This window comes from Diceros bicornis, chromosome X, assembly GCF_020826845.1.
Source record: "Diceros bicornis minor isolate mBicDic1 chromosome X, mDicBic1.mat.cur, whole genome shotgun sequence".
Taxonomy (NCBI): Eukaryota; Metazoa; Chordata; class Mammalia; order Perissodactyla; family Rhinocerotidae; genus Diceros; species Diceros bicornis.
In genome coordinates, this window is record NC_080781.1 from 103,164,397 (window position 1) to 103,176,678 (window position 12,282).

Sequence of the window (12,282 nt, forward strand, 5' to 3'; positions counted from 1 at the left end):
TATGCTTATCAAAAAGACCAGAAGAATTAAATCAACAATACCTGTTTTGCAGACAGTCAGAAGTCCAGTTTGGCAGAGGAGTTAACAGGAAATAATGCTAGAAAGATCTGTTGGGGCTGTGTTATGGAACAAATTGAGAGATACAAGCTGCACTGTATTTTTTATTTGAGTTTAATTTTTTTTAAATTAATACTTGTACATGGTATAACATTCAGAAGGTAGAGAAGAGTAGACAGTGAAAAGTAAGTGTCCCTGCAACCCTTGTCCCTCAGCCTCCCAGTTATCCTGCACAAAGGAAACCTCTAGAAAGAAATCGTTAAGTAGTTTCTTATGTAATACTTTCATAGATTCTGTGTGCAGACACACACGCATGTGTGCTCACATACACACCATGTATGCTTGAATATAAGCTGACACAATGAAATAATTTTTAAAACAGTTTTTTGGCTCACCTAGATACATAAACTGTTAGATATATAATAAATGGTGAATGTCTACTTATAATGTTTAACTTGTTAATTCACTCTTATTTACATAATTAAAACTACATATTATATAAAATAATGTATAAATTAGGAGAGATTTTTCTACTCTCACGTTTTATGAGCAGTATAATTCAAAATCTTCCTATGCATCTTTAACATCATTGTTTTTGTAATCACTAGAGCCCCTGTTTGAATTCCCCAGCAGTTATCCAAGTATGTCATCTGTCTTACATCTAAGATCTTTGAGATATAATATTTTTGAATCTACATATGATTCTGCCCCTGGATATTCTATTCCTAGTCACAATTACCCATTCATAAAACATTAAGATAATTGTTTTCTGAATCTGTCCTGTAGGTGTATATTTAAATCTTCACAGCGTAACTCTCTACTATATTGCTTTTTAAAATTTCTATTACAAGTTTTCAAACTTACACAAAAGTAGAGAGAATAGTACAGGAATTTCCATATTCTTATCACCCAAATTCAACATTTATCAATATTTTAATATAATCACAATGCCATTATAACACCTACAGAAACTTAACAATTGCGTGATATCATCTAACTCCCAGTCTAAAATCAGAGTTCTCCAACTGTCTCAAAAACTCAGCTTTTATAGTCAATTTGTTCAAATCAGCATCCAAAAAGATTCACACATCGCATTTGGTTGTGTCTATTAAGTCTCTGTACTCTAAAGCAGTCCTCCTTCTTTTTCCACTACTATTGACTTATTGAAGAAACTAGTCATTGTCTTGTAGACCACTTTCTGGATTTGTCTGTTAGTTCCATTTGATGTCATTTACTTGTTCCTCTATTCCCTGTATTTTCTATAAACAGAAGTTTGCTCTGGAAGCTTAATTAGATTCAGGTTCAAATTTTGGCAAGACTTCTTCATAGGCGGTGCTATGCGTTTCATATTATATCAGCAGGCACACAGTGTCTGATTGTCCCATGTTTTAGTGATGAGTAGATTGATCAGAAGGTTCAGTAGGTGACTGCTCCAGTGCAAAGTTCCTCATCAGCCTTTCATCTAATGATTTCATCTATTTATGATTATTACCCAAATCAATTATTTCATTGGGATTACAAAATAGTGATTTTCTAAATCTATCATTCCTTCTGCAATTATTAGCTAGAATACTTTTGTTGAAAAAAACTTTACCTCATCAGCTAGGGGTCTTTGGTTACCCTGAAATATAGTTCATACAGGGAAACCAAGATAAATGCTTTATTTTTTTAATTGTTAATTTTTAGTGGAAGGAGTTGGTACCCAAGCTACTTCCAAAAACATTCAACGATGGGTGTTTTTTTTTTTTTTTAAGGGAGAAGGAGGCATTCTCTTTTGCTAAAAAAAATATCTTTATAAACTCATGGATTTTTATATTTTCAATTTGTTTCAATCATTTGCATTCATTATTGATTTTGATGTTCAAACTGTCCCATGTTTGGCTAATAAGAGCCCTTTTCACTGCATTAATTTTGAAAGTGACCTTTAAAAAGCCTGTTTATGACATCTAACACTTGCAGTTGAGATCATACCTTCAGAAATAATTTATTTACATCTTTTCTGTCGCATTCTGAGATACTCCTGATAGGCATCCAAAAGTAGCACTGATGGAGAATATTTCAACCTAACATGTCTTTCCCAAACACTACTTTATGGATAAAAATTAATGAATATGGAGAGTTACTACATTACATGAGAGATTTTATAAGGATTTGAATATACGGCAATTCCCTTTTTTTCCTGAGGAAAAAATTTGAGGGAAAAAAACCCTTACCTTGTATTTGGACATATATGGTGCATTTCTCTGTGTGTGTGTGTGTGTGTGTGTGTGTGTGTGTTGTGGGTACATTTTTAACACAAATGGTAACATGCTATATATTTCCTTTTTGTTCTGTGCCTATGTTTTAGAGATGGTTCCATGTCAGTACTTCATTCTGTTTAACAGATGCAGTGTTTTGTTGTTTGCATGTACCACAATTTATTTAATCAGGTCCCCATTAGTAGACATTTAGTTTGTTTCCAATATCTTGCTATTATAAACGAGGCTTCAGGGAAGATCCTTACAAATAAGCCATTTCATACATATGCAAATTTATCATCAGGATAAATTCCTGAAAGTGGAATTGTTACATGAAAGGGATATCTGCATTTTTAATTTTCTAGTTGCCCTCCATAGAAGTTGTTCCATTTAACACTCCCACCAACATTGTATGAGAGTGCCTGTTTGCCCACACCCTCACCAACACAGCCGTATTCATTTATTTGGGATTATGGTACTATAATAAAAACTTATCCCCACACTGATTTTCAAAAGGAAAAATGTTTAAGAAAGGAACTCTAACAAGAAATTATATGGCAAAACAGAAGGCTACCCTAAAGAACCCATTGGCCAATATAGTGCATGTCTGTATTATGCCAAAATATCTTTGTTGTATGTCATATCTCTTCATAGATTAGACCAGCAATGCAGCTAAATTTGTCAGAAAGTGACAATAGGAGCATTTCTTGAAATCATTTTCCTCTTATGCGTAAAGATATACATCTGGCCAAAGGAATTTCATCTAACATCTGGATCTTTGCCAATCATCATTATATAGAATGATAATATGATCAATTCATCAGTAATTGCAAACAAACTTTTTTCTTTTACAAGCCGTTAGTCCCTGTCCCTCTAAATTAGTTTTCGTTTTAAAGCTTGAGAAGGTAAATATATCATGTTAGGTATTTTTCAGACTTATCTGCGCTACTCAGTGAGAAGCCCTCTTCTTCTTACTCTAACACAAAGTTCCCATATTGAAGATGAATAGTTTTGAAACTAGTTTCTTAAAGGACTTGATGAATAACAGCTTGTTTAGAGAATCTGACAAAGCAGTGTACAGCATAGAACTCAGAGATGAGTGCTGAGAATAAAACCTCTGACTTGTTTTCCTTTGCTCCAGAAACTATGGGCAAGAGCAGAAGTGGTATCTAGTGTGCTTACAAAAGTGATTCTTTGGGTAGGACCACCCACCCCAAAAGAATTTGCTTTCTCATTGGATCTATTTTGAGCCATACAAGTAGGACACTGCTATGAGGCACTAAACAGATGTAGTCTGAGCTTTATAATAGGCTTTGGGATGAAGGAGACTGGAAATACATTAGCATTTGTGAAGAACAATGTTTATGGAGCAGTGGAAGATGCTCTTTGTTCTACTTAATGCTCTTAAATGCACTGTGTTGTGTGCTGTCTCTTGTAAAGAAAGATGATGCCACTCAATCAACCACCATTAGCAGAGTTTGCACTTTAAGTTGTTTTTTCCAGTCATAGTAATGAGCTTGTATTAAGCTGCCTGCCCCCCTTTCCTGTTTAGGCCCTCTTGAAACCAGTGGCATACACTGTGAAACAGCTGTTTAGACCTAATGTTGGAGTGAGTAGTTGAGAGTTATCTAGCCTTTCCAGGGATTAAGCCCTGTAACTGTGGCCACATTATCACTGGACTATAACCCACTGAGCTCCCTGGCCTCACACCCATAACGTGTTACAGCTCTATTTAAAATTAGATGACCATGAATACTCTGGGAAAAGTCATGCCCTAGTTAAAGAACATGAAATTCCCTGTTCCAATTTATAATCCTAGTAATTAAAGACTATACCACCTGGCCCTGGCTCCATTCTGTGTTCTTAGAAAGGTACTATATGATTTTTACATAATTTTATTTTTTTTTAATTTATTGATATATTTTCAAGAGGTAAATTACACAAAAGAAAACACTCTGAAGCTCTCTCTCTGAAAGAGTTATTGCATGTAATGGTAACACTGTTCATCACCATTTCTGAGCCTAAAGGGCAAATGTCTCAAAAAACAAGTAAATGTATGTAGTATTAGACTATGATATCTATGTATTTTTATGTCAAGTGCATTAATATAGCGAAACAATTTCTAGGTAGGGGGCTACAAGTAGTACCTGTATCTTAAATACTCAGCAGAAGATAAAGTCCAGTCCTAAGAACTAATCTGAGGCCTAGTCCACTCTTGGTCACATGACCAATCTTAACTGAGTCAGAAAATAGAACCATCTTGTGTGGTTATGCCAAAGGAATCAAATGTACCATGTCCAGGGACAAACTAAATGGCTTACAAAGGGCAAGTGGACTAAGTGAGCAGAAAATTAGAGGCAAGGAAAATATTTTAGTGAGGTAGCTTAGCATAGATACAAACGTGGACTCTGGGAAGTACCACACTTGCACTTGGCATTGATGTAAAAATGCTAATCTATAACAGAACATGAAATGGTGGTTAAGAGCATGGGCGTGGAGTCAAACTAATGCATTTTTCAGTTCAGCTTCTGACTAACTGTGTAACCTTGAGCAAGCTACTACCATTTCCTAGTTCCAATTTCCTCATTTGTGAAATGAGGATACTACAACTTACCTCATAGGGTTGTATAGGGTGAGCATTAAGTGAGATCATCCATTTACAGAGAACAGGCAGAAAGACATATCAATAAATGATATAGTCTTTTCTAGCAGCAGTAACAGTAGAAGTAGGAATAGATGTAAAAAATAACAATCCTAGATGTGGATTAAATCCCTGACCGTGACCTCAATGGCACCAGATTTATAATTGTAAAACCTTAAATGTGAAAATTATCCTATCCTTCTGGCTCCCTCACTCTTATTCTGACTAGGCTCACCTTGGACCCCATTGAGCCCTCTAGTCCTTTTGCCCTTTTTCTTTTCCTTCCAGTCTATGAGCTTCCTCCTAACCTCACTTCCCTGCCCTTCTTTCCCTCCTCTAATCCATTTTTATGCTGAAATCGGTGTGATTTATCTAAATTACAAATTTTACCGTGTTGCTGCTTTGGCAACTACTCATGATCATTGCTTGACATTGGCTCTTAGCAGGAAACATCAAAACCTGATGAAGATTGCCTCTAATTAAACTGACTTGTCGTGGGAGGAAAAGGGAGACATAGTGAATTATTTGTTTCTTTCTAGACCTTTTGGGCTAGATGCCAGTGTTTCCATTTGAGTATTAAGTGCTTGGCCAGGTCAGGGAGAAACTGTTGATAAAGCATCTAATGTGATGCCAAGAACCCAGCAGTACACATCACACTGTAATTGATGATGAGGCCCAACGGTTAAGCAATCTGTTGGTTTAATATTCTTGAACTATAGTGTAGGTTAACTGAAAGATCTCTTGTTCAAAGTTAGGAGACTTTTGTTACTTACTAGCTGTGTCGTCTTGGGCATACCCCTTCTATTCTCTATGATTTGGATTTCTCATCTGTAATGAGGAAGTTAACCTGGATGATCTTTATTTTCCCTTGGGTCCTGGTAATGCATAATTTCTTTATACCATCTGAGGGACTGAGGTTTGGAATAAACAAAATCCCCATCAAACAAATGTTCTTCTTATAGCAATCTGGCTTTAATATAACTAGAATGGAGGGATAATGGGAATCGATGCAATTAAATGGCATAAAACTCAAGTTGACAGTGTTCAGCACACCAGCCCCAATATACCAGAGAATTAGGAGTTTTAACTCCCATCTTTGTTAGTTTGATTCCTGGCATCTTTATGTCCTAAAGTGCTGCATGATACTGACTTTTTTCTGTTCAAGTGACTGACTGATTTTGTAAAGATATCCGTTGAGATACTTCGACATACCCCAGGCTGTTGCAAAGCTCATCTTTTGGGAATCAGTGTGGCATCTTGTTGGCTCAACGACTGTTTCTTTGGGAGTATACACTACTGTGCTTCACTTGTTACAAGGAGAGTGCTTCTCAACTTCACTAGCAAGGATCCCTTCAATTATTTGTCTTTGTGAATTCCAGGTTATGAATAATTATAACTATAATCTATATTTATGAAATAATAGTTTATTTATCATACTTTATTAAGCAAAAATAAATATGTATAACTGCTGCTTAGACCTTTTGATCAGCGTGAAATATGCAACGTAATCACAAGTTGATAAAATTCTAGCTAAAAGGAAATATATGTGATATTTTAATTAGCTTCATCTTAGGTAAATATCAAATTTCTGTTATGAATTTGAAACATCAAGATATCCTAGAAACTCCCAGATACTGAAAAAGATTCCTAGTGATCCACAGATTACGATTTGAGAACTTGCTGAATATATTAGGTAGCAATCAACCTAATAATAATAATTACTACTACTGCTGATATTATTATTATTATTATTATTATTATTATTATTATTATTATTATTGGGCAATTACTATATGCCAGGACTGGTTTTAAACACTGTATACATTTAATCCTCCTTTAATCCTGAACCACAAAGAGGTTAAATTATTTACTCAGGGTCACACAACTAAGAATTGGTAGGATTTGAACCTGGGGAGGTTTGAATAGATGGTGAGGACTACTGTTCTTAAACCATCAGTGGTCAAAGAGTGTGCTTTAATAGATAAATAAGAGAAACAGAAAGATTCACATTTTTATCAACTGAATTTTAAGTTGCTGGAATATGGAAAGGCATCAGAACTGGGGTGCAGAAAACTGTTAGGGGTGCTAAGATGGAGCTGGAGACAGAGCACTATGTTTTCCTCTGCAGGTTAATCCTGAGTTTGTGCATTTGAATCGAGGACTCTACAAGGGCTGGAAGTTGGGCCAACCAATAACGATAACTTAGTGACACTGTTCACTGTCAGAACAGTGAATTCCAAATGCCTAACAACATGTTTGGTGTGGGGGAGATGGTGGGAAGTGGGGTGAAGGTGGGAAGTGAGGTGGAGGAGGAGATCACCATTTTAAGACTGGGATCAAGAGTTGGGGGGAAGGAAAAAATGGCTCCCACTAGATAATTACATATATGCAATAAGGTGGGGGTAAGGGGAAGTGAGGAGAAAAGCTCATGTTTTAGTTAATAACCTATGTTCTAGAGTTTCAGGGTCTTTAAACCTCTGTGGATTAGGGATTTGTGGCAATTCTATACCATAGACTGCCATAAAACCCAGGATATTGGGATTCCAGGGTTAGGACTCAAGCAGTTTTAAGACAATGAAATGCTGAGGGAAGTAGGGGGCAAAAAAACCCAAGGATTTTAAAAGCAAAGCTCTGGAGATGTTAAACACTAAACCCTGTTGCACTCCAAGTCAATCACAGTTTTAGCCCCTAAGACAGTGGAAATGGGCTTGGGAGGTGGGGGGTAGGGGTGGTGAAGGGGAAGCCCACTTGGGCAGGAATTTTGGGCCTCCCTCCCTAGTTTAAGTGGAGCAGCTTCCCTTTTATATTGAGGGTTTCTGCATATGGTTTCATTTGATAAAGGCATTCCAAACTTAAAGAAAAAGACAAAACCACTTCACTAAGGAAAACAAAGAATGTAGAACTTCTAAAAAGTGTTCTAGTAGGTCACCTTTGGCCTTTGTCCTTAAAAATAGGAGCAGACACTAGCAAGGATGTTTTGGCTGGGAGATTGGGAAGGGCCAACTAACAACTCAATAAATCAGTCATCCTCTACTGTGAAATCAGTAACGGCAGCAGCAGCAACAAATGATAAAACTAGCATTTACTATATTAAGCGTCAAGTCTGATCTGGGCACAGGGCTAAATGTTTACATAGATTGTGCCATCCAATTCTCTGTAGCCCTATGAGATAGATACTATTATTATCTAATTTTGCAGATACTGTCACTTTTTTGCATCTGAAGAAATTGCACAAGTGGCCTAAGTATACAGGTATAAACCAAGAAAAGACATTTTTGAATCTTAGTCTGCAATTAGATTTAAGTAGTTGCCCAGGGCTTCTGCAGCTGAAATACACACCAGGTTGAGGTGATCTATTCCTATGAACTCAGGCAACTCTGAGTTCAGAAGGACGAATCACAAACTGGCCCCTGAAATTAGGAAAATCTGATAGCTTAATTCCAAGAGGGAAGTGTTTTATGTAGATTTAAGTAGAAGAAGAAATGTTTTTTCACAGAAAGGAGAGGTTTTATGGCAATTACATGTTTGCTTGAAAAGATTTTTATTAATTTGTTCAATTAACAAATACTTATTGAGCACCAGCTGTGTGCTCTGAATCCAGAATCTCAAGCATACAAAATCGAGAGAGTGATTGGTTTGATATAAGCCTCAAACCGAAGGAATTTCTGAAATCACCACATTCTGGTTTAGGTGGCACCTATTGATTAAGTGCAATTTTTCAGTCTAGTTCCAATAGATATTTAAATACCCATGCAGAGTGAGGAGGGCAGTAGAGTTTGTAAATTCTAGATCATGGAATTAAAGAATCTTAGAAATAAAGCTGCCCATTTCCTGTGTTTTACAGAAAGAGAGTGAGACAGTCTTGGATTGTAAACTGTATAACCTTGGGCAGGTTACTTGACCTCTCAGAGCCTCAGGGTCCTCATGTGTAACATGGGGATAATAGCACTTGCCTTTTAGAAATATGGTAACGATTACATAAGATAATTTATATAAAGTTCTTAGTGCAGTGTCTGGTATGCACAACATGCTCGATATATGTTTACTGTTATTGTGATCACTATTTTCTGAGTGAGGGGACTGAAACTCAGAGAGGGGAAGTGACAAGCCCAAGGGTCACATAGCTTGTTGATGTTAGAGCAAATATGAGAACTCAGATCTCTATAGTTGTCAAATATTCCTTATACTACATCACCCATTTTATTCCCTAGGAGCAGATAATGGAAACTTCCTAGGCCTGTGAGAAATATTTTGGCTCATCCAGGGAGAAGAAGGGAGAAGGATTACAAGGAAATGGCTGATACAAAAAAAGAATTCCTGGAGTCAGAAAACAAAACTAACTAGAAAGTTTAAATAGCAGTGTTGGAGCATTACAACGCCTGGTCAATCACAGAACTGATCTCTATCCTAACTCCTTTATTCACCACAAGTGTTTCAACAAAGTTGACTTTTTCTTTTTCTTAGGAATAGAGGTGGGGAGGTAGTTCAGAATGCATGTGTGTTTCATGGGGAGTTACTGTGAATTCAGCTTTACTAGACAATTTCTATTTGCAAAGCAAGGGAGCCCTGTAATTGAAGTTAGAATGAAAGCATGAGTACGACATTAAAATCTATCATTAAGAAATGATGATTTTAAAAGGATAGTGGGCTGCAGTGAAACCTCATAGTAGAAGCTGTTGAGAAATCTAGCAAAAAGAAAAAAAAATGGCTCAACAGTAACCCCACATTGTTATTCTTTTGTGTAGCTACAGTACTAGTACATACAGCATGAGAGTGATTGATTTGTTAGATGAAGATATTGTTAAGAATTAGAAATAAATGAAAAAAGCCATTCTGTCCATATGCTAAAAGCAAAGATTAATTTACAGTTGCCTAAGGAAAAGATGATATATTGTTTCCTAAACTGTACTTCAGTTTAATCAGAGGACTTCAGTATTACTTGTTGCAACATCCAAGGAGTATTGAAAATATTCCAGGAGTTTCCTAAAAGGAGCATTTTGCTCAATTCATTACTGCATGGTGCCGTGGCACATGGACTGCTGCCAAAAAGTCTGACTGGAGTTCCTAGCCCACCAAAATGGATACATCGTGATTGTTTCGGGTGTAATTACTCTACAAAATGGTTGTTCCTTTTTAACTTCATCCTTTAATCTTGAGTTTGCCAATTTCCCTCTCCTGAAAATAATTACATTTTATTTCAAATAAAATATATTGATAACACTTTGATTGCTTATTCATTTGATGATTTTCACCTTCACAGGGCATCAGGTACTGTTTATACAGCACTAGACATTGCAACAGGACAAGAGGTAAGTGCTAACATTCAGTCCCGATTTATATTTTCCTTTATTCATGTTGATCAGATTTCATCTTTGATGGCATCTATGCCTAGAAAAATGGATAGCCTTGATTTGACATGGGAGTTTGCTTCCATAGTGTCCAAAGTATCTGAAGTGGATGGTTCGCTCATGATTGACCAAAGAAAAGGGGCATGGGTTTGTGGCACCGAGAAAGAGCCTAGTAAGATAAAGAATGGTTATGCCTCACTTTGTATGCCAAAAAATATGGATGTTTGTGTTTTCTCTTATGATTGTAATTCATTCTTGCATTTTAATCATCATTCAGGTGGCCATAAAGCAGATGAACCTTCAACAGCAGCCCAAAAAGGAATTAATTATTAATGAAATTCTGGTCATGAGGGAAAATAAGAACCCCAATATTGTTAATTATTTAGATAGGTAAGTGTTTTCTCTCATTATGTACTTGTTTTCTTTATGGGATATCATTTTCTTGGCAAATTATTTTATTTAGGGTCTACTCACTAAGCATTCTACAAATATTTCTCAAACGTTACAAAATCGTAGAGTATCAGATCTATTGCTAAACTTGCACCCACTTATCTTTGTCCACCCATAAAACATTTGAAGACACATTTCATGGTCTTACATCTAAACATGAGCAGTTTGTGTAATTTCCTTTTGAGGATCATGGCTCCTTGTTGCCAGGAAATAGACTATGGCGTATAGGAGAGAGCTGTGGTGTTTTGAACAGTTCATCAAGTGTCTGTTTGGAGCCAGTACAGCCTCTGGGTGTCTAAGTGAAGAAGACTGACTGCAATGGCCCTGCTTTAATGGGTGCTTTGTGATTAACCAACAATGGAGTCTAGGGAATTGAGACTTTAATCTCAAACCTTTTTCCTAGACCAGGTAATTAATGTCTCTTTCATCAGTGGTATTAACGGTGGGTTATAAATAGGCATTTAAAGACAGCACTAACTCTTCATTTGTGGTTAACATCTGTCTCATTCAATTTCAGTAAGTGTTTGTTTAGCACCACGTGCTGTGTACTCTGAGAGGATAGAAGGAAATAAGACTAGGTCTACAACCTCAATGAGCTTAAGATCTTGCTTTCTGTGTTTTGTGCCAGGTAGACCAGTGGTACATAAGGAGGGGAAAGGGGGATGAAAAAGGAGTGTAAAATTTTGCAGTTGAAATCAGTGTTTCATAAAGTGTTGTTTAGGGGCCACCTGCAGCAGAGTGACTTTGCTTTTGTAAAAATGGCATTTGCAAAAAATGCGGATTTCTAGGCTGCTCTCCATAAAGAGATAGAGCCTGTGAATTTTCATTTTTAACAGGCTTTCCAGGTGAATCTTACGGGCACTGCACTTTGAGCACCACTGGCTAAGAAGTCTTGCTTCATATTGATGTGGAACTGAGGGCGGGGCGGAATCATTGGAGTCATTCCATTCACTGTAATTCCTCTTCCTTGCTGAGCAGCAGAAAAGAGAGACCAGATCATTCTACTAAAGATAATGGGCCCATCACAACTGACTTCTATCAGAACTGAGACCGCAGCACAGTAAATCCATTGTAAACATGAGTCTCTTTGGTTCAGCGACTGCTTGAAAACATTCCAGTAATTAATTCAGTAGAATCAAAAATAATGCCGAGATCTGAATAAATATCCCATAAATCTAAATGCCATGGGCCAGTTCAGTCCAAAAGTCAACGTTATGGCTTGAGTTATCCAAAAGGGCTCTTCAATGATCCTGTTCATTGGAACTAGCTTTTACAATGGAATGACTGACAGTAGTCAGTCACTAGAGGTCTCCTTGCTCCTTTCCTTCCTCCTTGGTGCACAGTCATATCTGATGATCCTTTGATTTTCCATGTATATTCTCTTCTAATGTTAAGGAAGTGTCTCGTTATCACCATCATTAATATTTTCCTCTTGATATGTAATATGGCCAAATGCAGAAACTAACTGCAAATTGTCTTCTTAATAAGAATATAAAGGAGTCCCCACTTCCTTAGACATGAGTCAAAGTCTTTTTCTTTTCTTGTTATA

The 12,282-nt window shown here is 36.7% G+C and overlaps 1 protein-coding gene across 12 annotated transcripts in view; it reads left to right on the plus strand.

Annotated features, from left to right (window-relative positions):
* The window catches only part of PAK3 (p21 (RAC1) activated kinase 3), a 253,215-nt gene that overhangs the window by 217,774 nt on the left and 23,159 nt on the right, over nt 1-12,282 (plus strand). For all 12 annotated transcript variants that reach the window (XM_058536518.1, XM_058536524.1, XM_058536528.1 and 9 more), the window contains 2 exons: nt 10,196-10,244; nt 10,561-10,673. In XM_058536518.1, the coding sequence (XP_058392501.1) occupies nt 10,196-10,244; nt 10,561-10,673 (162 nt within the window). The remainder of the gene's footprint in view (nt 1-10,195; nt 10,245-10,560; nt 10,674-12,282) is intronic.